Consider the following 26722-nt stretch of genomic DNA (forward strand, 5'->3'; position numbering starts at 1 on the left):
TTGTAAACTTTTTTTAAGTTTAGGAAATTAATTCTTAGAAAATATTAAATAAAAATATAAAGTATTGTGTGATGGTTAAAAGAAGAGTCAAGCAGTTTAAGTTCCAGGCTTATTCCAGGTTTCAAGTTTGCTGTACAAAAATACTGCAAGATATTTGTACATATAAACTCATCTGAAATAGGATATATGTACTATCTAACAATCATTATGTAACCTATACATATATGCTTATGACAATATAGGCATTAGTTTTACTTTGTTTTGCATTGTTTGACTTTGTTTTTATTCTCACAGGTAAATCTGAAACATTTTCGTAGAGGTCGGAGGAGATCACTTGCACTTGTAGCACATACTGGATACCTGCCACATCAGCAAGATCCTCATCACGTTCACAGGAACACTCCACTGCATGCCAATGCACTTTGCCACTTTCATATTGCAGCCAGCATCAACCCAGCCACAGGTAATAAAGCACTGTTCAGAAAATGTTTTTCAAATTGAGTAGATTGATTTTTATAACCAATAAGTTATACTTTTACTTTTTTAGTAAGTAAAAAATTGTAGGTGACTTTCTTAGCTAACTTTTCATTATAGCCAGCTCACTGATTATAGAAAAAGAAGTTTTTGTTTACTTGTTTGCTTCTTAAGTCTGTGATTTGGTCTGTAATTTTAGATCTTGATAAGTCATTGAGATTCTGTATTAGTTTATTCAAAAGTTGAGATTTGAGGTTAACACCTCAGAGTAGTAGTTTATAATTATTGTATGGTTGTTCAAATGAAACCAGTGTGTTTCATACTTGATCTTTGGAGCCATTTCAGAAATAGGGCAGAAATATGCAGAAGTTATAACTGGAAGAATTAAGAAACTTATCTCTGTAGTCAATAGGTACTATGAAACAGATTGAAAGATCTAGAATACCTGGGTTTATCTATGAATTTGAAGACTGAAGTGGTCATCATTTAGTAAATATTTTCTGTGAGTTTAAAAACCAAGTGGCCACAGTTGGGGCATTTAAAGTGGAACCTTAGAATATTACTGGGAAAAAAGTTAAAAATAATATTTGCACGTGATAAATGCCATCTGTACAGGAAGTGTAAAGTAAAATCCTCCTTTTACCTCTATTCCACCCTAGTCTTCCTCCCCAGAAGATAACCACTGTTGATGAGTTTTTATGTATTTTGAGATACTCTTAAACATAAATTAAGCATAACTTATTTCCATATAACACACTGGATTTGCAGTATTGCATTCTTCAAGAAACATAGCAATAAATACAGTCCATTAGTTACTTGAATCAAAGTGAGAAGTACTTTGATAAGTTAAAAAGTGCTGAGATACCTGTGGTAGGGATAAAGAGTATTTGCTGATTTTTAAAATTTTATATGGTTAACAACAGTCCCAGCTCTAGAAGAATCCAAAATCCATGAGTCATGAAAATGTAAATGGGAGAATATTGAATTATTTTTATTAAGAAATTGTATTATTACCTTATCAAAAAACATACATTGTCAGCGCTTATAGTATCCAGAGGCAACTCTAGGTCAGTGGAATAATTTTGAAAGTCTTTGCTGAGTAAAGGACAATATTTTGAGAATAAAGAAAGCTTGAATTCTCACTTTAATGGAAAAGGCTGAGGTATTATGAAAAAAAGAAACCCTAAGTTCCTGTGTAACATCTCCCTGACTACCTTCCAATAAGGAAAACTCTAAAACCTTTCTTTACATTGTAGGTCCCTAAGAAAAATTCATACATGTAGGGAAAATCAAAGCAAAATAATAATATTAGGAGCTATATTAGATCTTGTGAGAGAACTCCTTTCCCTAAATTAGGTCTGTTAGAATGACTTTCCTGCAAGGCTCAACTCAGATATGGCTTCACTTATTTGTCCATCAATGGAAAATGATACAGGAGAGGAGTTCATAATAGCATGTTTTCTTAGTTCTAGTTCTTATAAGCTTTCCATGAAGATTTCTCATGAAAAATGACTTTATCAGATTCTTTGAGTGAGGTCAGGAGGCAAAGGAAATGTGAGTATCTTTTCAGCCAGAATGCTTCTGCTAAAAGTCAGCATAAGCCCCTAGTTTTGTGTACTTAACAGCTAGGCCTGTTATCTGCTTTAGGCATTGCTTATCTCTTCTGAGTTGATTGTAAGTTGAAAATCAGAAAATCCTACCCATTTAGTTTTCTTGGGGACACTCTTTCAAACCCTAACACTATTGTGTATCTACCTAGGAGCAGTGAGATTGGCAGTTCAGCCCCTCAAGGGTTTTATTGAGTGTTTAGTCTGTGCCAGTATAGGAACTGGAGATAGTGGTAGGAACTGGAGATACAGTAGTGATCAAAACAGTGTGGTCCTTGCTCTTATGAAGCATATAACTAGGTAGGCGATAGATAAATATTAATCAAATAATTATACTAATGAATATAGAGTAAAACAGAGCTCTTGGATTAGATAATATCCATCAACTCTTAGAACCCAACGCCAATAAGAAGGGACAGAAAAACAGTTCTTTTTTTTTAACATCTTTATTGGGGTATAATTGCTTTACAATGGTGTGTTAATTTCTGCTTTATAACAAAGTGAATCAGCTATACATATACATATGTCCCCGTATCTCCTCCCTCTTGCATCTCCCTCCCTCCCACCAGGAAAAAGATTCTTCTATCCTTTCTTTTACCATTCATCCCCTATAATACTGTTCCTATTGGTGTCCAGCAATAGACGGTGTTTGAACAAATACTTAAAATTGTTTATATTTCCTTTTAAAAAAAAATCAGTAGATTTGCTCTGGAGAAAATTATCTACCTTCCCTGAATCCATTCCAGCCTATAATGTTCAGCAGACACCAGCATGATCTAGATTTGGATTTTATTTAATAATGAAAGACAAATTTTTCTTTACCTCTATTAAGTTAGGATTGTCATTTTTCACAATTTACTCTGAATTTGTACTTCAGTATACTTAGCAATGATTTCAAAAGTAATACCAAGGAACAATTTTTTTTAGCTGAGTTGGCTTGTCTTGAATGCTTTTCTTGAATATAAGGGAACCTCAGTTTCATACTATCTAACTTCAATCTTGATGCTAATAAATAAGTATCTATCTTAGAATTAGATAGGTAGGTCATGAAAAAAGTTAATATGAGAGTCTGTTAAGTAAAAGAAAGTTGTTGCTGTTGAGATAAACATATCACTGGTTCCTTTGACAACCTAATGATGGCATTTTTAATGGTAGATCAGGTTAAAATATATTTCTAACCAAAGTTTCTATACCAATTAAGAAGACTACCCTATTAACATGTCTGCAAATTATAGACATATTTCTTAATGAGAATTTTTTTTTAATTATAGAAAAAATGTATATATGTATATATAAATAAGTTACGGTATATAATGTAGAATGTATAATTTTATTTCCTTTACAGTAAGTGTATTAAATTTACCATTTAAGTCTGTTTTCATTAATAATAATTGTGTGAGCCATTATATTGTGAGTCTTATTTATAGGTTAAATACAATGTATGGCAGAGGTTTAAAGATAAATGTAACAGTAAATAATAAAAATAAGAGACATGGATGTTTTGTATGCTAGCATGATAGAAGTTTTAATATTTTTTTTGTTGTTGTTCTTTATAGACATTCCACTTCTTCCTTCTATTACGTCTCTGAGTCTAAGTGAAAATGAAGAGAAGAGTGGACCTTTTGTGGTACACTGGCTAAACAATAAAGAATTGCATTTTTCTTTGTCCATGGAAGTCTTTTTACAACAACTTAGAAAAAGTTTTGAGCAACCATCTTCTGAGATGAGTGTAGAAGACTCTAATCAGGCAGATGTAAAATCTGATGAAGGTAAAGCTTTAAGAAGGATAAAAATTACAAAGTTTTGTTTAAAATAGCAAAGATTTTTATATTAGGGTAACACCAGCTACTGTTAGAAATAACCTTCAAATTGCAGTGGCTTAATACAAATTTGGACTAGCTCATTTAATAATCCAATGTAGATGTTCCTGTTCCAGGTGGCTTCTTTCCTGATGATGATATAGGGACTTGGACTTCTCCATACTTACGCTCTGTCAGCCACTAGGGTCTTGCTACTTAGAGGACTATCTGCAGACTAGCAGCATTGTCATTATTAGGAATGTACAATCTCAGGCTCCACCTGGAGCTACAAGAATCTGTAATTTAATGAAATTCCCGGATGAGTTGTATGTATATTAAAGTTTGAGGAGCAGTACACTAGGGCCTTAAGGTTTGTATTCAGCCTCAGTCAAGTAGAGAGAGAGAAATCAAAAATGTTTTTGTTGTTTGTTTTAATTACAAGATTGCACGTTCCCCTTTAAAAAAAAATTAAAATTAAACAATACAGGCATGTATAAAGTTTCCATATTGTTAAGTTTGATGAGTGTCCTTCCAGATTTATTCTTTTCTATGCTCACACATATATATGCATAAAGGTAGTTTTTTTAAAAAGTTGTACTATGGGAGTTCATTTTTCAATGAAAATAGTGTGCTGCAGCTTGCTTTTTAAATTCAGTAACGGGCACTTCTCTTTCTCATTATTTTTAACAGCTCCTGAGTCAAGAGACTCAAGAGAAAACTTAAGCATTTTTTCTGATGATAGCCATTTAAATTGATTTAAATTGTTTTTCACTATATACTGATAATGGTACAGTAACACATCTCTTCATCTTTGTGTGAATTTTTCTGTAAGGTAGATTCCTGGATGCGGAATTAGCATAGTGTAAAGCATTTTTAAATTTCAATAACTTCTGTCAGATTACCCTCTAGTAATGTTTTACCAGTATATGTTCCCTCTAAGTATATTCAGATATCCTTTTTTCACATCCTTGCCAACACTGGATCTTTTTATTATTTTTTGGCCGTTGATATGGACAAAATGGTGTCTTGTTTTACTTTGAATTTTCTTGAGTTAAATTGAGCAGAATTATGTTAACCCTTCTGTGGTTTGCCTCTTCGTGCCTTTTGCCTAATTTTCTGTTGAGTTATTTTTCTTTTTCTTAATGATTTTATGTCTTGACTAATTTTTAAAATCTGGTAAACAAGCTAACATTTTTTGAGAGTCTCTTAAGAAAGGCTTTGTATTCCTAACCAGGAATAGGGGCTGGGATGCAGAGGTCAGAATATACATACTTATTTGTATTAATAGGTTGGCATGTGTTGAAGAAAATCTTAGGCACTATAAAATGTATTTCTTTAAAATAGTTTCTTTAAGGTTTCATATCAGTTATAAATGCTTACACCTAGAGGATGGCTAGTGTGGTTGACTTAGGTTTTATGAATCTGACATTATGAAGAAAATACAAATTACATTCCAATAATATATTTTAAAAATTCAGCCTAATTTCAACTCCCTCATGTTAACGTGAGCAAAACTAGGGTCCAGAGAAGTACTGTGTCTTACTTCTAAGTAGTTAATTGTGGTACATCTGGGTTTAGAAACCAGTTTACCTATTTTCCAGTCTAGTATTCGTCCTTCTACTAATAATCCGCTGAATCAGCCTTATAGGCCTTCTGAGTACTGAGTTAACTCCGTGGCCTTATATTCCTGGAGCAAAGTTATTTTTTAAAGGGAACCCCATTTCTTGTTTATATGAAAACTTACGTTTTTCATTTTGAATGCATTTGTAAAGATATTTCTTAATTTTTAGTAGTAGCTTGATTGTATTTACTTGGTTCATGAACCCTTTTGCTTATAGAGATCGATGATGGTGTTGATGATCTGAAAATAAATCTTGAAAAGAAGGAATTGGGCAGTGATAAATTGGTACCAAATTCAAGTTTTGTACCATTACCATCAGCTGCCATTGATCATCAGATTGAAGTACTTCTGTCTGAATGGAGTAAAAATGCAGACATGCTATTCAGTATTCATCCCATAGATGGCTCTTTGCTGGTTTGGCATGTGGATTGGCTGGATGAATACCAGCCTGGTATGTTTCGTCAAGTACAGGTATTATTTTTATGATCTCTGGAGAGCTACTTCTTGTTAAATGTGGGTACTGTTTTGTAAAACCTCTTTATATAATTTCATGAATTCTAATGCTCACTTTCTTACTTCTAGGTGTCCTTTGTTTCCAGAATTCCTGTAGCTTTCCCCACAGGTGATGCAAACTCTCTCTGTAAAAGCATAGTGATGTATGCCTGTACCAAGAATGTTGACTTGGCTATTCAGCAAGGGAAACAAAAAACTTCCAGCCTGACACGTTCCACGTCAATGCTTATATCTTCTGGTCACAGTAAATCAACTAATAGTTTAAAATTAAGCATTTTTACCCCTAATGTTATGATGATTTCAAAGCATGCTGACGGCTCCCTGAATCAATGGCTTGTCAGTTTTGCCGAGGAATCTGCCTTTTCTACAGTTCTCAGTATTTCCCACAAATCCAGATATTGTGGTCATCGCTTTCATCTTAATGATTTAGCTTGTCACTCAGTATTACCATTATTGCTGACAACGTCACACCATAATGCATTAAGGACACCAGATGTTGATAACCAAAAGGAACCTTATGGTGCTGTGAATATTGAAGAATGTTCTTTGGCACAACAGAATAAAAGCACTATTGACATGGCCTTTCAGGATCCCAATGCAGTGTACAGTGAGCTTATTCTTTGGAGAGTTGATCCAGTCGGGCCATTGTCTTTTTCTGGAGGTGTTTCTGAGCTTGCCCGGATTAATTCTCTTCATGTTTCTGCATTTTCCAATGTGGCATGGCTGCCCACTCTTATACCCAGTTATTGTCTAGGTAAGGATTCTGATTTTTATTTAAGAACTTGAGATTTTCTGATATTATTGCTTAAGAGTTAAATTTCAAATGTTTTTAAAATACATCTAGGTGCATACTGCAACTCTCCTAGTGCATGCTTTGTAGCAAGTGATGGACAATATCTGAGATTATATGAAGCAGTTATTGATGCCAAGAAACTTCTATATGAGCTTTCCAATCCTGAAATTTCTGTAAGTAAATGGCTTTTGAAGCTAAGAATATAATGTGTTTTTAGATACTTAATTTATACTTATTGGGCATGTTCTAGAATTATGACATATAATTTGTAATAAAATGTGTATATTTTTTAGTAATTTTTTTCACATTTGCATTGTACTCTTACAGTGATTATAACCTCCTTTAAAAAGAAACCATATCTTTCATTCATTCCAAAAGTAGAGTCTAGTGCCCTACAATATGTGTTTTTGTTGTACTTCTTTGCTCAGAGATAAATGGGGACTACTGACAGTATAATGTGGAATTATGTTGGTTCCTCTGCAGGTTTTTTTCTAGGCAAGGGAAGTTGAAATAACAGGAGTGGATTTTTAATCTTAACCAAGAGGAAAGAGCTTTCAGCTTGGTTGCACTACAGGCAGGAGTTTTTTCAACACCATTGCAAAGTTTTTGTCTTATGACAGAGGGCACTTGTTCCTGTGCCCAACTAATAGCAACCCACCATCTGCATTGTCTCAGCACCTCCAACAAGCCAGTATTTCCATTCTCTTGGTTTTTGTGTTTTTAAATATGCCCTGAGGTAACTTTCAGCCATACTGAGCTTCCTGTTTAGGAGAGTCAAACTGTCCTCTCAACCATCAATTAATGTCTTTGTTAATGCTCTGGTTACAGAATTGCATAGGTGTCAGTGGTCTGCTCCAATCTTGTTTTTTCCCTGTTATTTTTATGGCATGGTTTTACAGAACACAAAGTTTTTCAAAACATATATAGTGTTATAGTAGAAACGTATATTTCTTGAGGGCCTTCTGTTTTTCAGGAATTGTTTTAAGTGCTGGAAATTTAGGTGTGAGCAAAACAGACAAAAATCTAAGCTTACATTCTAGTGAAAGAATATAGAAAAAAGGTAAAAATATATTAATAAATACTTTGGAGAGAAACAATGTTGCAAAAGTAGTAGGGAGTGCCAAGTAAAGTGCTGATCAGGGAAAACCTCACAGAAGTGGTACCATTTGAGTAAAGACCTGAAGGAGATAAAGGAGCTACCTATATGGATATGTAGAGGGAAGAGTATTTCAGGAAGAGCCAGTGTAAAGATCCTGAGGCCAGAGCATGTTTGGTATGTAAGGAGCATCAAGGAGGCCATTGTGGCTGGTGCAGAATAAGTGAGGTGGAGGGTAGTCAAAAATAAAGTCAGAAAGTAAGCCTGGCCAGATTGTATTGAGAATAACTTTGACTTTTACTCTGAATGACATAAAAACTAGTGAAGAGAATGACAGTGATATGATCTGGCTTAGGCTTTAAAAGGATCACTCTGGTTGTTATATAGATTAGACATGGGAAGCAGAAGTGTTATCAGAGAGACCAATTCAGGAAGCTATTACAGTAGTCTAGGACAGAATTAAAGGGGTTTAGAATGGTAGCAGATGGTGGTGATAAAGATGATAAGAATTGGTCAAATCTGGATGTGTTTTGAACATTGAATAGTAAGGATTGGACTGGATATGGGGTTTGTGTGAGAAAAAGAGGATGACTCCCAAGGTTTGCCTTGAGATGAGAAGTATAAATAGCAGTTTTTGGGGTTTTTTTTGGCCACGCTGCCCGCCATGTGGGATCTTAGTTCCCTGACCAGGGATTGAACCTGCGCCCCCTGCATTGGAAGTGTGGAGTCTTAACCAGTGGACTGCCAGGGAAGTCCCTAAACAGCAGATTTTGAGGAACAGGGAGATTCAAGAGCCGGGCTTTAGACATGTTAATTTTGAAATGCCTGTTTGATATCCAAGAGATCTAGTAAGCTAGTCTCTGGAGTTTTGAGGGAGGCCTGGTCTGAAGATAGAAAATAAGTAGTTGTCAGAATATAAAGTTGTGGAGCTGAGTGAGATCACTGAGGGAGAGACTATAGCTGGAAAGTAGAAACGTTAGGAGGATTGAACCCTGGGGCATTCTGTTGCTAAAAGTGAGGTGAGTGTGGTGTATAATGGAAGCCAAAATGAAGAAAATTATTTCCAGGAGGAAGGAGTAATCAACAGAATCAAATGCTGCTGATAGATCAAGTATGATGAACATTGAATTTAACAATGTGAGCTTGACTAGAGCGGTCAGGAGATCAGTGGCTCAAGAAATCAGCATATGTAAATAGTATGTTAACTTGTTTCTTTAGCTTTCTTTGTCAAAATTAATGCTTAAAAAACCTTAATTCTTAGAACATTTCCATGAGATTGAAGTCAGTCTTTCACACTTATAAATATAAAATACTTTTTTTCCCCTTAACAATTACCAAGCATTGCTTTTGGTTTTCTCTGCACCAGCTGAGCTGTAACTGTATTCATTCCTGTGTAATTGCCTTGTAAAATCGTAAAATGTTTATAATGAAAGGGACTTGTGAATTTATTTAGTCTCACCTGAACTTATTTATTATTTGTCTGTTATGCCTGAAATATTATGTCATTTGTTATTATTTTTTTTAATTGTTTAATAAAGGAGATATCCATTTTTTCAAAAACAGAAATATGTTGGTGAAGTGTTTAACATCGTAAGTCAACAGTCAACAGCCAGGCCAGGATGCATTATTGCGTTAGATCCCATTACCAAACTTGTAAGTATTATTTTTCTGGCCACTTAGCATTAGGTAAATAATAATGTATGTCAACTTACATTAGTATTTATTTGCATTCAGCAAGGCAGAAAAACCCAGCTGCTTCATGTTTTCCAAGAAGACTTCATTTTGAATAACCTTGAGAAGAAAAGACTAGGAAGAGACAGAATATTATCTGATGCAGGTAAAGAAGAACTTTTCATGAAATGAGAAATAAAATGTAGAGTATGTTAGGCAAAGATAAATTGATATAATGTTTATATAATATATAAAGTTATCTCAGCTTTCCATGTTAGTAGTGAAATATACCATTTATACCAACAGGCAGCTCACCTAATGGATTTTCGGAAAAATTCTACCTAATTGTAATAGAGTGCACCCAAGACAACCGTTCAGTGTTACACATGTGGAATTTGCATTTGAAGTCCATTCCTGTCTCATTGGGTGAGTTTTTTTTTTTTTTTAAACTTTAAGTAGGCTTAGGTTAACAAATTATATATGGTTAGATAGTTCAGTGGATATTTTTAAAAGCTGTTTTTACTGAGAAAGGATAATTATAGTTTATTCTGTTAATTAAGAAGAAAACAATTCTCTGATTTTCTTGCTGTAAAGCATCATATTAATATGTTAACTTTTTTGTCTTTTATAAGGCAGTTTTGGATTATAAAATGTAGCAATTGTAATGTTTATAGGGTTTCTCTCCCAGCTTTTGGTTCTTTTTTTATGTTTTATAGATGAAAAAGTAGATAGAAAAATATCTGAAGCAGTTTGGCAGCCAGAAGAACATTATTCTTCTTCTCCAGAGAAGATCTTATCCCCTTTTTCACAGAAGTATCAGGCTTGCAGAGCAAATCTCCAGAGTACCAGCAAGTTGACTCTGTCTTCAGAAATGGTTTATAGCCAAGAGTTGCATTTGCCAGAAGGAGTTGAGATAATAAGTGTTAAGCCGTCAGCAGGTGTGTAAATTTTGTAAAAAGAGACTAATCAAACTTCATAATGCATGAGTATTTACTGTGTATTTAAAAATAGGTGCAACTCCCACTTTTTAAATCTACACAGAAACAGAAATGGAAAGAATATCTTTAAGTACCCTAAATTAAAATTTTAAATTTCTCATTACATTTTCAGATGACTCTGGCATTTGTCAGCCAGTTGTGGTCTTAAATATTGATTTCCAAAACAAATTTTTATTATCCTTTTGTGAAGACAAAGCGAAAGTTTCCAGGGCAGAGATCATAATGGGGTTGCACCTTATTTGCCAACTTTGATAATGCTGGTATTGGCTGCCTGGAGCTCTGTGCTGTGAAGGATTCTAAGTGTGTAGTTCCTGATATATATATTTGTCATCTTTATCCTTAGGGCAGTGGTTCTCAAAATGTGGTCCCCAGACCAAAAGCATCAGCATTGTTTGGGAAGTTGTTAGAAATAATAATTCTTGGGCCACACCCTAGACTTACTAAATCACCAGCTGTGGGGTGGGACCCAGCAGTCTTGTTTTGACAAGCCTTCCAGGTGATTCCAGTGTACACAAAAGATCAAGGTATCAAGGGTATCATGAAAACGAAGACAAAAATCCATCTTTTTATCACCTAGTTCTTTCATTTTCATAGTCACAGTGTGGGTTTTTGGTCTTCTTTACTTGTCTACCACTTTTGACTAATTACTTTGAATGCTTTTCAGTTTGCCACATTATCAGGTACTTAATCTTTTCTAATTGGTGAAGTTAGCAGGAGTATTAACAGTGTCCTGATAACTTTTACATTCTGGGTTTTTTTTGTATATTTTAATAAAAGAGGCATCAATGCAAGGAAAGTTAAAGTTTGAAATAGAATGACTTTTGTATTGACACAGTTTTAAGAGCTGTTATCCTTAGCCAGAACAGTATAATCTTCACTACTGAATTCTATTAAAAAAAAACTATATGGCAGATCTAAGAGAAACTGAAGATGTTTCTAAAAATAATCCTTGGCGCAAGTTGAGTTTGGAAGAAAAAAGAAGTCCTAGGGCAAACGAAGAAATTTGTTTTGTTTGGCAGAAACAGTAGCATGTCATAAAAACTTTTTTTCCTAGTCTTGAGAATTTTTTTTTTAACCGAGACTTTTGGGAAGGGTAAGCTCTTTATTCTCTGTTCAGTTCAGAGAAACTAATGGACAATGTTAATTGTGTCCTTATGCAGTACTGCCAAGTCCTTGAGGACTTAAGGAAAAATTTATGTTGAAATATGCTTTTAAAATATAATAAATGTTCTGTATAACATTTCTGTATTACGATTAGCAGTTTATGTTTAATAGTCTAGGATAGGGATTGGCAAACTATGGGTCACCTACCTTTTTGTAAGTAAGTTTGATTGGAACGTAGCCACACCTATTTGTTTACTTTTGTGTATGGCTGCTTTTGTTCTACAATGACCGAGTTGAGTAGCTGCAACAGGGACTCTGTGTCTAGAAAAGCCTAGTTGTTACCTTTGGCCCTTTAAGAAAAAGTTTGTCAACCCCTGATTTAGGAAGTTAAGAGTATGTAATTACATTAAGCCCAAGCAAACGTATGTCCCACTTAGGAATCTTCTCAGCGTCATTTATATGAAATACACTTCAATCGTGGAGGACCCTTTTAGTACTTAGGTAAGCGTGAGCCATTCAAAAAATTGTATTAAAAAATATTATAGAGAAGTAGCCAGTGAATATTGACAAATTTTTTAAAATGTATTGATATCTTTAAAATAAGATTTATAACAATATATAATGCTAGCAAAGAGTTGTGAAAGGAATGCTGGGTTGAAAACCAGGACTAGAATTTAGGTTTTCTAATTCTGCCTTAGTCTAGCTATTTGATTTAAGCATAAGATACTTACACATTTAGTCAAGAATCCTTACTTATAAATTAGTACGGAGTTCTCTTTCAGCTCTAGGTTTTGGTAATAATGTCCTTTTTATGTACCTTTTTGACGTCATTAAAAGCGTCTTACTGATCTTGCTGATCCTTAAGCTAAATATTGACTGTCATGTTGTTAACACTAGTTCATGCAAAAGACTAAAACCTTTAGTACAAGAAAACAGATTTATTTAACCAAATTTGACGTTTTGTTAATGGATTATTTTTGTTTTAGGACATCTGAGTTCTTCTTCCATATATCCCATATGCAGTGCTCCTTATTTATTGGCAACTTCATGCTCAGATGAGAAAGTAAGATTCTGGAGATGTAGAGTAACAGATGGAGAATCTGCCACTTCAAAGAATGGAGAAATGGATCTTACATACATTTGGGAAGAATGGCCGTTACTTATTGAAGATGGACTGCAGAGCAATAGTAGTATAACTGTACCTGGTAGGCCTATAGAAGTCAGCTGTGCACACACAAATCGTTTAGCAGTAGCATATAAGCAGCCTATGTCTAATAGTAGATGTTCTCAGGACTTTGTGATGCATGTAAGTATTTTTGAATGTGAGTCTACAGGAGGTTCATGCTGGGTCCTTGAACAGACAGTTCATTTAGATGAGTTAAATACAGTGTTGGATTCTGGCATTAGTATTGATAGCAATTTAGTGGCCTATAATAAACAAGAGGTATATTTATCCAGTAAAGAGAGTGTCACATCAAACACAAAGCGTTTAGTTCACTTAGATTGGATGTCTAGAGAAGATGGTTCTCATATTCTGACTGTAGGAATTGGATCAAAACTTTTTATGTATGGACCCCTGGCTGGCAAGGTACAAGAACAGACGGGTAAAGAAAGCCTGGCATTTCCTCTCTGGGAAAGTACTAAAGTTGTGCCTCTTTCTAAATTTGTACTGTTACGAAGTGTGGACTTGGTTTCTTCTGTAGAAGGTGCTCCACCTTTTCCTGTTTCTTTATCATGGGTCCGGGATGGCATCCTGGTGGTAGGAATGGATTGTGAAATGCATGTATATTCCCAGTGGCAGCCATCTTCTAAACAAGAACCTGTTACAACAGATTCATACAGTGGGAGCACTCCATCTATAATAAGTTTAATAAAACAGAGTAACTCATCAAGTTCTGGATTACATCCTCCAAAGAAAACCCTGACTCGATCCATGACCAGTCTTGCACAGAAAATCTGTGGAAAGAAAACTGCGCTTGATCCTTCTGTGGATATGGAAGATTCAGGTCTTTTTGAAGCAGCTCATGTTCTTTCCCCAACTTTACCTCAGTACCATCCTTTGCAGCTTTTGGAACTTATGGATCTTGGCAAAGTTCGGAGAGCAAAGGCCATCTTGTCACATCTTGTCAAGTGCATTGCTGGGGAAGTTGTGGCTCTGAATGAAGCTGAATCTAATCATGAGCGCCGCTTTAGATCTCTCACCATCAGTGCTAGTGGAAGTACTACTCGAGACCCCCAGGCATTCAACAAGAGTGAAAATACAGATTACACAGAAATCGATTCTGTCCCTCCACTTCCTTTATATGCCTTACTTGCAGCAGATGATGATAGCTATTACTCATCCTTGGAGAAATCTAGTAATCAGAGTACCTTAAATAACTCAAACCAGTTGTCAAAAGAGAGTTATGATGAGCTTTTTCAGATGTCAGCTTTAATGACTGATAGTCATGTGTTAAAGACAGATGAAGAAAATACAAAGCCCAGGGTTATTGACCTTTCACAATACAGTCCAACTTACTTTGGTCCTGAGCATGCTCAGGTTCTTTCTGGCCACTTACTTCATTCTAGTTTACCAGGACTCAGCCGGATGGAGCAGATGTCTTTGATGGCTTTAGCAGATACAATTGCAACTACCAGCACTGATATTGGAGAAAGCAGAGACAGAAGCCAAGGTAAAATTAAATTGGGTATAGGATTAGAGGAAAAATTGATGATAATATTTTTACTTATTTTTTTCACAGAAAATAATCTTAAATAATTTTTGTAAAAATGACAGCCATGAAGGTTTTTAAAATCATCATTGTTGCTTTCACAATAGTTTTAACTTGAATATATATTATTTATCCCATAAATCATAGTACTCTGAGAAAGTACACAAAGATTCATTATGCCAAGTCATTTTTACCTGTCTACTTAATAATGTTAAGAATCCAACTAATTGCTTTTGAGTTTAGCAAAAGTTAACATTCTTAATAAATAATTACTTTAGAAACCCCAAAATAAAAGGTGCTTTCTTCTTTATTTATTTTTCACATTGTAATAATTCACTATTAATTTGGGTTTTTTAATATTGAGGTTTTAAAAAAAGTTAACATTAAGGTATACTCCTTCCTAGAATAGCAGCAAGCAAGCCTAATAAAATTAGGTCTTTTCCTCACCCAATGAGCATTTTTTGTTTTTAATCTCCTGAGTTATGAATAAATTTGTAGAATTCCCATCAGATTTCAAATAAGATCTGATTAACAGTCTAGCATTGTGCACCAGATATAAGTCAGTAGGATGCACCCCTTGAAAGGAAAATGTGGGGTAAATTTAAGAAAAAAGAATAACAATAATAAAAATTAAAACTTTAAGAAAAAATAAGTTGGTCATGAATTGCAACATGAAATATTATCAGTAGATATTATTTTTTGATGTGACTGTATTACAAGTGTTTATTCATTTAAAGTAAAAATCAAGCCTCCTTACCATACAGCCATTTCTTCCAGTGTTAGCAGTTATTGGAATGGGTATGTGACTTGAATCAATATGGATAATATTACAGAGAAGGTTAAACTATTTTAAAATTGAGTCACATTTAAATTAAAATATTCATGTCAGAGGAGATTATATTATTAAAAATATGTCAGAGAGCCTGAGTCAATTCATTCTCTTCTTTATTATTTTTTCAATTATTTAACTATACAACTTTTTTCTGTAATGTATAATTGTATAGGAACAAGAAATATTAGATAATATTTAGACTGATAACTTTTGTCAGTTTCACAATGTTTTGTCCCTGTATTTGGTGCTGTGACATACCCTGCTTGCCAGAATTATTAGCATTTACTTGTGTTTTGCTAATGAAATGCGTTTTTACAAGTAAAAATACCTTTTTTTTTTTTCTTTTTTATAGGTGGAGAAACTCTTGATGAATGTGGCTTAAAATTTCTTTTGGCTGTTCGACTTCATACTTTTCTTACAACTTCTCTTCCAGCTTATCGAGCTCAACTCCTTCACCAAGGTGATTTTGGCAGTAATCTAGTAAAAGGAAGTAAGACGAGTAGAAGAGAGGCTTAAGAACATTTAAGTTTGTTTTTGCCCAGATACGATAATGCCTAATGCTGACAAGTTTGACACATTCTGAATTTCCTTAATTTATGTTAAAAATGTTTGCTTTCATCTCATCTTCTTTGCTTAAAAATACTGGAATTCTTTTGGTAGATGGAAAGAGCTAATGAAGAAATGGAAATGAGGCAATTGGATATTATGTGTAATGTTTTCAAATTCATTATACATTAAACACCAATTAGTATTGTTTCATTCTCTCTAATTTCCTTAAATTTTCTTTTTTCTCCTTTTTAATTGACTTCTATCTAAATTCATTTTTCCCCAATATTTGAATACAATTTTTGTTACAGAAATAATACATACTCAATTTTAGTTGTTTTACAAAACAGAGTACAGAACATAGAAAATGAAAATCCACCCACCCCCAAAACTGCTGTTAACATTAATGTGTATTTCAGATAATAGTTTAATAACATTTCAGATACTTTTATATTGTTAGTCAGGACTCCCAAAGTAATAGAAATACTTTACTTAAATTTAAGATAATTTAAGCAATATAAGATATTTATTGACTCAGTGCCCCCCAAGTTTAAGAGATAGAGCTGGCTTCCAGGATTATTGGATCTAAAGGTTTAAACAGTGTTGTTGGGACTCTACAGGTCAACCTCTGCTCATTAGTCTCCGTCTCTTGTTGCCTTTCTTTCTCTTTCTGCTTCCTCCTTCCTTTCATTTTGCATTTAGCTTTGGAAAAGAGAAGCTAAAATTCTAAGTCAGATTATGTATTTATGTATTTATTTATTTATGAAAAATTATTAAACTTGGTTGAAAGATAATAGGAATCTAAAAATAATTTAGAATAACAGTCCATTCACAGCATAGATGTTTGTTTGTTTGTTTCTTAATTACAGTTTCTTTATTTCCAAAGACTTGGGTATAGTAGGCATTTCAGATTCCTTGGCACTGTATACTAGGTTAAAAATTTGAGTTCATATATTCGTATAAGTCAAAGCCACATCTTATAATTAATCATATACTTAATTCAGTAATACTAAACAAAATGTAATGTGAAGAGGCAAAATAAAAGCTGAACGATAAACACCACATGTGTGGGCCAGTAGGTTGAGAGACTTGCTGATGTAAATGATGCTTTATAAATATAAAAATATCTTATTAATATAGTTATTATGGGGTAATAAAAGTTATTATGTGCTAGGTACTATCCCAAATGCTTTAACTATATTATTTCTTTTAATCTTCACAACAATGTAATGAGGTAGGTGCCATGATTATTCACATTTTGTAAATAAGAAAATTGAGGAATCAAGAGGTTAAGTAACATGCCCAAAGTTATATAGTTAGTTAGGGTGGAGCTAGAATTTAATTTATGCATTCATTATGATTCCAGAGTTTTTGCAGTCCTAAGTTCTGTTCACCAGCTGTACTGTCTCCTTGATGCTTTTTTGATTCCATGGAAGTAAATCCACACAACAAATGTTGACCAAAGGATGTCAGACATACTAGAGAATAGAAAGACTCAGCACAGTGGCATTTGCCCATAAGCGTTTTTCCTTATCTTTTTTAAAAAATATATTTTAATTATAGAAAATATATGCTCATTGTAGAAAATATTGATGTGATTGAGTTACTTGGAGAAGCAAGAAAAAAACCCCATATTCCCTCCAACCCCAAACAATTATAACTCTGTGAGTCTTATATAAACTTTTTTTTTTTTTTTAAAGTTATACAATTTTTATTTATTTATTTATTTATTTATGGCTGTGCTGGGTCTTCGTTTCTGTGCGAGGGCTTTCTCTAGTTGCGGCAAGTGGGGGCCACTCTTCATCGCGATGCGCGGGCCTTTCATTATTGCGGCCTCTCTTGTTGCGGAGCACAGGCTCCAGACGCGCAGGCTCAGTAATTGTGGCTCACGGGCCTAGTTGCTCCGCGGCATGTGGGATCTTCCCAGACCAGGGCTTGAACCCGCGTCCCCTGCATTGGCAGGCAGATTCTCAACCACTGCGCCACCAGGGAAGCCCCGAAACTTTTAGGCATTTATATTGCAAATACGGGACACACATTTCTGATAATCATTATATAATCATATTTATATTTCCAACAAACAGTTATAACCCCAAACAATTATAACTCTGTGAGTCTTATATAAACTTTTAGGCGTTTATATTGCAAATATGGAACACACATTTCTGATCATCATTAATAATCATATTTATATTTCTTATAAACATTATTTTTGATATTTCTTCAGGCCTGTCTACTAGTCATTTTGCCTGGGCCTTTCATTCAGTAGCAGAAGAAGAACTGCTGAACATGTTGCCAGCAATGCAGAAAGATGATCCCACATGGTCTGAACTTAGAGCTATGGGTGTGGGGTGGTGGGTCCGGAATACCCGCATCTTACGCAGATGCATAGAAAAGGTGAGTGTTTTATTTTGGTGTAAAAATGAATTAATATATATTGCATGTTTATTTACATGATAGTCCATATTTCCTCTCCTGTTACTCTTTTTTTTTTTTTTTAGCAGTAAAATGCTTTTAAATAGTCTTTATATTTTAAAATAGCATAATTTTTAAAAATTTATATTCTAATTCTTAAATTGCTAGTTGATATATTAGCATTTTTTATTGATATATAGAAAATAATATATATACACATTTAGGAAAATAAAACAGTACAGAAGAGCTTGTAATGAAAAGTGTAGTCCTGTTTCCATCTCTTTGTAATCTTGGAGGCCACCACCATGATTACTTCTGTAATTATAAAATAAATGAATAAATTAATAAATTTACATATACATGCATGCGTTCATACACATATTTTTTAGTTTATTGAACATTTAAGTAGAGAATGTATGACAGTCTCATATATGAAGGAAAGTATTTGTTTACTTAAAAACTGTTACCGTGAAATTTTGACCAATATTTTCTAATTATAGGTAGCCAAAGCAGCCTTTTATAAAAAGAATGATCCTTTAGATGCTGCCATTTTTTACCTTGCAATGAAAAAAAAAGCTGTGATTTGGGGATTATATAGGTAGGTGAAAAAACTGCTTCAAAATGAAAAACTTTCCATAGAGTATGAAGTAAAGATTTGTTGTTCTTGTTAGTGTGATTCATGTGGATTCTTAGTTATTTTTGTATTTAAGAGATTTCATGTGAAAGAAGCCCAGGTTACAGAGCAGAAGAATCTTGCTGAGGCACATTAGCTTTTTTTAGGTTTATCAGTCCAGAAAAACATTTTTTTTGCCTATTTTAATAACTTCTCATGATGCTCTTGTAGAACAAAGAACTAAACCAGAAACTTTATCTGGAGTGGGGAAGAAGATGGAGCTTTGAAAATACATCTACCCTCTGCCCTATCAAGGAGCTCTTGGACCAGGCTATCCTTCCAAACCACCCTCTTTCTAGGGGCCCTGACCCCATTCTTGAGCTAGGGTCATTTAGAATTTTTCTCTTTCACTTGTTCTCAGCTAGACTTGGTGAACGTGATCACCGTAAATGGTTCACTGTTCGTTTGGGGTTCAGTTCTAGGTATATCCATATGTTCAGCAACCTTTGGGGGAAAATCATGGTATCAAACAGTTCTAAGAGACTAGATCTTTTAGGATTATTTTGCTTCAGGACAGATTCCTTGGATTTTTATCATCAAATTCATCTTCAGGTGGGCAGTGGGGGTAAAGGCAGTTGATTAAGTATAAATGGTAAAATAGCACAGAAGTTAATATAAATTATATATTTTGTATAGATTTAAAAATAATTTCTCACAGTGCTGTTAATGTAGTTTCTTTGTAGTTTGAATGTTTTCAATAATCTCTGAAATTTATATGGAAAAGTAAATGTTTACCATAAATGTTATTTTTGCTCAGAAAAGCAGCAGATGTATAGTAATTTATGAACTGGTACATGTTTCTTTTGAGTCTTAACTTTTAAGTGGCTAACTTTATAACAATTGGTTTTGATGTAGAAACATTATGTTCCGAAATTTTCAAACTTTTTTCTTTATAGATCCCAAAAAGATTCCAAGATGACACAGTTTTTTGGACACAATTTTGAGGATGAGAGATGGCGTAAAGCAGCTTTAAAGAATGCCTTTTCTTTGTTAGGAAAACAAAGATTTGAACATTCGGCAGCATTTTTTCTTTTAGCTGGTTGCCTCAGAGATGCAATTGAGGTAATGAATGAATTTTTAAAAAAATAGCGTTGTCATCCTTTTAAGCTCTTTATGGTTTCAATTTTGTTTTATAATTTCAACTCAAGTATAGTGGAACTAACACAAGGCTTAATGCCTAAAGTAACTGTAATATTTAATGGTGACTTTAAAATTTTGTCATTTCGCTTGAATGATATTTATACAGAATTAAAATTAACCAGGTTGTGTTGGTTGGTAGAGATAGGTAGTTGATCTGACTCTTAAGAATATTTATGAACAGGTTAAAAAAATAAAATATTTGTCCTATCACTTTAAACATATTCGGACGTATATTTGTCTGTGTGTTAGTTGACAAACCTTAGCAAATTTTTAACTAATTATTTCTAAGTAAACCTTACAAAAAGTTATAAATATTTAAAATGTAACATTTCTGTCTCAAATTGCCCTTTTGCTCAGAGTTTCAGTCAAGTGATTCAAAACATCTTTTTGATTTGGAAACATTATAGTCTGCTGAGGTGGATGGGAAGGGTAAAAGCTCAAGAATAAAACAAAGTATGTCATTTGAATTGATGCTATTAGGAATTATTCAGTATTTTTTCATGAGGCTAATTCTTTTTGCAAATATGTATTTAGTACTACCAGGTAAATTAACATAAATGTTGTCAAGTAGATTTGCTGAAGCAAGCAGCATATGTTTTGTTTATTATCCTTGTTCACTGATTTCAGATATTAATAAAACTTTGTGTTCATCTAGTTATTAGTGAGTCAATTGAGTTTACCTTAAAATGAAAGATACCCTTATTTATAAACAATATTTCTTGTTTTTGAAGGTATGTCTTGAGAAACTGAATGACATTCAGTTGGCTCTTGTAATAGCAAGACTCTATGAATCTGAATTTGATACATCTGCAACATACAAATCTATTTTACGTAAGAAAGTTTTGGGAATTGATTCTCCTGTCAATGAACTCAATTTGTTGAATATAAATATGCATTATGATCCTTTTCTTCGGAGTATGGCATATTGGATTTTAGAAGATTATAGTAGTGCTCTGGAAACATTAATAAAGCAACCTATCAGAGAGGATGATGGTAAGCTATACTTCTAAGATGTTAATGATTAAGAGTTTTATTAGTGTTTGTCAGGTTCAGAGCACACTGTTGGGTGCTAAGGATAATGCAGAGCAGATTGAAGACATACATGGTCTAAGACTTTATGGTTTAGTTGGGGAGACAGAGTTATGTATACAGTTTTTTATTTTTTATTTTTTTCCCCCCCAGGAAGCTAAATCCTTTGAAAACCAAGGACTTCGGATTTTCTTATTGAACATAGATGTTATCAACATTTGAATATAAATGTTTTGAAGAAAATAGTGATAAACAGGGAAAGAGAAGTGGTTGGATTTCAACTATAATTTTAAGGTTGACTAGATAGGACTGAATTGGATATGGAATATGAAGGGAATGAGAGTCAAGTTTAACTCCTGGGTTTTTAGTTTGAACAATAAATAGATAAGTGATAGGGGGAAGGCTAGGAGCAGATTTGGAGAGTGTTGCTTTAGATAGAAAAGACTTCTCAGATAAGGTGACCTTTGAGATGAGACCTAATTGAAATGTGTGAGTAATCAGTCAGTGCAGATATCTGGTTTTTAGGCCAAGGGCACAGTAAATAAAAAGGCCTTGAGGCAAGAATATGTACATGTAAATGGAAATGTAGTGTAGGCCTTTGGATATAGTATTCTAGATTTACAGGGTGAAGTTGGGACTAGAAATAGAGATGTGCACGTTATCACATATAGATGGTATTTTTTTTTTTTTTAATTATTAGCACCTTTAATTATTATTTATTTATTTATTTGGCTGTGTTGGGTCTTCGTTTCTGCGCGAGGGCTTCCTCTAGTTGCGGCAAGCGGGGGCCACTCTTCATCGCGGTGCGCCGGCCTCTCACTATCGTGGCCTCTCTTGTTGTGGAGCACAGGCTCCAGACGCTCAGGCTCAGTAGTTGTGGCTCACGGGCCTAGTTGCTCCGCGGCATGTGGGATCTTCCCAGACCAGGGCTCGAACCCATGTCCCCTGCATTAGCAGGCAGACTCTCAACCACTGCGCCACCAGGGAAGCCCTAGATGGTATTTAAAGCCATGGGACTGTAGGAGTTCACTCAGAGTGTAGATAGAAAGGAGGTCAAGTACTGAACTCTAGGACACTCAGCATTTAAAAGTAGAGAAGATGAGGAAGATCTAGCAAAGCAGGCTGACTGAGAAGGAGTGGCCAGGAAAGTAGGAGAAAAAGAACTAAGAGTGTGTAACTGGATGTTTTAAAATGTCTTAGATTGTTACCTGAAGAGATGTGAAATCAGCATAATCTTTGTTTTCCTACTATGTTAGAACGCTTTCATTACAAATGTGTTCTTGTCTATTCAGTGCTATGTATTAGTTTGGTCTCTTAAATTTTTCTCACAAGACCAGGTAGATAAAGGTGCCATGGTAGAGAAAATGGCTCTTGGCTCATAAAATGAATTTACTTTCAGATCAAGTCATGATGTCAGCATGCAGTCCTGCCGTTTTTAATTTCTACAATTATCTAAGAACACATCCTCTTTTGCTGAGACGTCATTTTGGATCATCTGATGCGTTTTCCACACACATGAGTTTAACAGGAAAAAGTGGACTGGCAGGAACAATTAATTTAAGTGAAAGAAGATTATTTTTTACTACTGCCAGTGCTCATTTAAAAGCTGGCTGCCCTATGTTGGCTTTGGAAGTATTATCAAAGATGCCAAAAGTCATCAAAAAAACGAAACCTTTTTGTAGAACATCTAGTTTTCTGGATACTAGTAAAGTCTGTTCTCCTTCTTCTCCATTCAAATTGGATGCAAGGGAAGATAAGTCTTCTGCTATTGATTGGTCACAGTCACTGATGAATGGTTTTGGATCTTCTTCAGAGGGTTCCTCAGAGAAGCAGTCAAACTCCACTCTTTCTTTTGACTGGAGCCAACCAAGTATTGTATTTCAGGATGACTCTTTAGAATTAAAATGGGACAGTGATAACGATGTAGAAAATGAGGATCTCCCTGTTTCAATGAAAGAACTAAAATCTTTACAGAGAAAAGTAGGGAAAAAAATAGATGAAACGAGTTCTAAGTACACAGACTCTCTCAGCACACTAGATGAAAATGACATTTTAAATCCATCAGAAGATATCATTGCAGTTCAGTTAAAATTTAGAGCATGTTTAAAGATTCTCACAGTAGAACTTCGTACTTTATCTACGGGATATGAAATAGATGGTGGAAAATTGCGATACCAGCTGTACCACTGGCTTGAAAAAGAGGTGATAGCCCTTCAGAGAACTTGTGACTATTGTTCAGATCCTGAAGAATTACAGTCTGCATTTGGCGAAAATGGAGATGCATTTGGATTAAATGAAGATGCTGAAGATTTGCTTCATCAAACAAAAGTGAAACAACTGAGAGAAAATTTTCAGGAAAAAAGACAGTGGCTTTTGAAATACCAGTCACTCTTGAGGATGTTTCTTAGTTACTGCATACTGCATGGATCCCATGGTGGGGGTCTTGCATCTGTGAGAATGGAATTGATTTTGCTTTTACAAGAATCTCAGCAGGTATGTAACTTACATGATAACCAGTCAAAATACTACTTGTATGAGAAACAGTTTTTGAGATTGCTTTTTTAGTTTTAAAATGTTAAAATTGTTGATTTTCTTAATTATGGTTGCTTTAAGGAATTCTGCTTTTTGTGTGGTGCTTCATATTGTGGATTTCTAGAGTTGTGAATGCATTGTGGTTTAAGGACAGTTTGATATCAGACCCTGTGATCTGCTTAATTCATATTAAACATTCTTATATGAATTCCTTGTGAGATGATTATACGAGCGTATTGTCCCATCATTTTTCATTATAATTGGTGGAAGGTTGATCTCCTCAGGTCCCTTCTAACTCTGTAAAAGTTTATTATGCTTTTGATTTTTAATTGTTCTGAAGTTTCTCAAAGAGACCCTGAATTACTTAATGGATTATAACTATAAATAGCTGATTAACCTTTTTTCCCTTTGTTTTTTAAGGAAACAGCAGAACCAATATTTCCTAGCCCTCTTTCAGAACAAACCTCAGTACCTCTCCTCTTTGCTTGTACAGCCAGTGCCAAAACAGTAGTTGCCAATCCGTTATTGCACCTTAGTAATCTAACACATGATATTCTGCATGCCATAATAAACTTTGATTCACCACCCCATCCTGATATCCAAAACAATAAAGTAAGTATGCTTGGTTTCAGACATTTAATTTACCTATATACTATGATAAAACTAAAAGATAAGTGTTAAGGCTTTTTATAAACAATTTTAAACGTCATCCTATGCATAGTGATTGTTACACTGCCAAGTTTATATTGGTTTTGATCAAAGAAAACTTTTGGTTATAGGCCAAGTTCATCTTACTTGTATTACTTATACCCAATAGGGTACTTCAATTTTTAAGTTTTACTTCGTCTTATTTAACTGCATCATTTTGGTAAGCGTAATAGTGTGTATGCACATTTATGAGTAAATCTTTAGCAGTACACTTAGCCAAAAAGCTGGGGTTTTTTTAGAGACAGAAACTTAATATTATGTAAAAGTACTAGTATGTCTTTTTTTTCCCTCATAGTCTGCATTTGATTCTCTCCCACCTCACAGGCTGTGATATCATGCCATCCATTTTCTTTTTGTCTAGTGGTAGCCTCTCCTACAGTTTTACCTTCCTGGATAACCTTAACCCTTATAAATTAATTTTGCCACTTTATTTCCTATACTGCTCAGTAGAATAAATGCCCACATTGCATATTATACAATTAGGATTTTAATTTTCTTTAGATTGTGCTGATTTTAACCAAACTTTATTCCATATTTAACTTTAATAATAAGCAAATAATAAGCATAACCCTGGTGTATCAGCTTTTGCTGCTTAAGAGCCACCCTGAAACATTAATAGCTTAAAATAGCCATTATTTATTTTGCTCATGATTCTGTGGGCCAACTGGACTGATAGCTGGATACCTTCATTTGTCTTTGGTCAGCAGGCAGGTTGACTGGATTCTGGATGACCTAGGATGGCCTTATTTACATTTCTGGTGGTTGGCAGACTGTTTGCAAGGCTGACAGGAAACTTTGGGATGACCAAAGACTTTGGGATGTGTCTCATCCTCCAGTAGGCAAGCCTAGAGTATTAGCCTGGGTTCTCTAAAGAAATAGAGCCCGTAGGGTGTGTGCGTGTGTTTTTATAGAAAGAGCCTTGTTGTAAGCAGTCGGCTCACTTAATTATGGAGGCCGAGAAGTCTCAGGATCTTCAGCTGGCAAGTTGGAGACCCAGGAAAACAGATTGTGTAGGTCCAGTCTAAGTACAAAGGCCTGAGAACCAGGATAGGTAATAGTGTAAGTTCCAGTCCAAATGCCAGCAGGCCTGAGACCCAAGAAGAGCCATTGTTTCAGTTCTAGTCCCAAGGTGGGAAAAGACCAGTGTCCCAGCTCAGTGCAGCCAGGCAGAAGTTCCCTCATACTCAGCTTTTTTCTTCTATTCACTTCTTCGATTGATTGGATAAGGCCCACTCACAATCTGGAGGGCAGTCGCCTTTACTCAGTCTACCAATTCAAATATTAACCTCATCCAAAATTACCCTAACAGACACATCCAGAATAACGTTTGACCAAACGTCTGGGCACCCCTTGGACAGTCAAATGGACACATAAAATTAACTGTTTCACCTGGATTATTTCATGTAGTGGTTCCAGGGGTTTAAAGAGCAAAAGTAGAATTTGCAAGGCCTTTAGAGAACTTGGTTCAGAAATAACACATCACTTCTGCCGTGTCCTCTTGCACAAAACAAGTCTCAGCCCAAATTCAGTAAGTGGCGAAATAGACTCCACCTTTTGATTGGAGAAGCTAGAAAATATTATCATTTTTGCCGTCTGTTGTGTGTGGTCTTCGCTGTCTTCATTTATATGATGCTGTCCTTGATTTTAATTCATATCACATGTCTATTGATAATTGAAGGAAAAATAGCAATTAGATTTTAATATGCACAAGAGAGTATCATACCTCATAATTAGATCAAGAACCTGGTCTTTTAATAGTCTAGCCTCCTTTTTTACCTAGATTAAGCTGCTCCCTCATCCTCAGATCTACTTCTGTTACTTCTCTTGTCATGCCATGTTTAGAGCCCTGTCTTCCTCAGTACACGTATTTGCCTTTCAGTTGCTGTCTTTCATACCTTCTTTCTCTAAAATTTCACTGTAGTAACTCGACTGTGTGATAGCATATTCTTCAGTGATCTGTTCATAGGTGAACTGTCATTTACCAGGCTGGACTTCATATTTTGGTTGAGGAAGGAGCAGTTTGAGTCTTGGAGGGCTTGCTTTTTAATGCATGGCTCATTGCACTACTGAATAGCTAACATCTGTTCTCTTTTGCCCTTAAAACAGAAATTAGGTAGTAGGTGTCTGTTTTATAATTTCTGCCAAAGTCCTCAGGTTTTGTATGTTTGTTTGTGTGCGTATTTTTAATTTGTTTGTCACAAGACCTCTCAGACAGAAATGAGTATTAGGGAGAAAAAGGAAATAGTTTATAAGGGCAAAATAGTTTTTTCATCTTTTTTAAAATGCTGATTATATTAGGTCTTGAAAAAAAGCTACATTTTTCAAAGTTATAAGATAACTCTGTTTTTTTTTTTCCAGGTGTATGTAATGCATACTTTAGCAGCTTCACTTTCTGCTTGTATTTATCAGTGCCTTTGTGGTAGTCATAACTACAGGTAAATATCTTGTGAAATTTAAGCA

At 34.6% G+C, this 26722-nt stretch overlaps 1 protein-coding gene across 5 annotated transcripts in view; it reads left to right on the forward strand.

Annotated features, from left to right (window-relative positions):
• DMXL1 (Dmx like 1) overlaps positions 1-26722 on the forward strand; it is a 131490-nt gene that overhangs the window by 35751 nt on the left and 69017 nt on the right. For all 5 annotated transcript variants that reach the window (XM_036845520.1, XM_036845521.1, XM_036845522.1 and 2 more), the window contains exons 9-26: positions 295-463; positions 3638-3850; positions 5719-5972; positions 6084-6768; positions 6859-6980; positions 9467-9556; positions 9638-9740; positions 9881-10000; positions 10291-10512; positions 12663-14348; positions 15572-15679; positions 17993-18162; positions 18681-18778; positions 19750-19915; positions 20725-20986; positions 22422-23515; positions 23975-24166; positions 26621-26697. In XM_036845520.1, coding sequence (XP_036701415.1) covers positions 295-463; positions 3638-3850; positions 5719-5972; positions 6084-6768; positions 6859-6980; positions 9467-9556; positions 9638-9740; positions 9881-10000; positions 10291-10512; positions 12663-14348; positions 15572-15679; positions 17993-18162; positions 18681-18778; positions 19750-19915; positions 20725-20986; positions 22422-23515; positions 23975-24166; positions 26621-26697 — 5831 coding nt within the window. The remainder of the gene's footprint in view (positions 1-294; positions 464-3637; positions 3851-5718; positions 5973-6083; positions 6769-6858; positions 6981-9466; positions 9557-9637; positions 9741-9880; positions 10001-10290; positions 10513-12662; positions 14349-15571; positions 15680-17992; positions 18163-18680; positions 18779-19749; positions 19916-20724; positions 20987-22421; positions 23516-23974; positions 24167-26620; positions 26698-26722) is intronic.

This window comes from Balaenoptera musculus, chromosome 3 (assembly GCF_009873245.2).
Source record: "Balaenoptera musculus isolate JJ_BM4_2016_0621 chromosome 3, mBalMus1.pri.v3, whole genome shotgun sequence".
In the NCBI taxonomy this organism is placed as follows: Eukaryota; Metazoa; Chordata; class Mammalia; order Artiodactyla; family Balaenopteridae; genus Balaenoptera; species Balaenoptera musculus.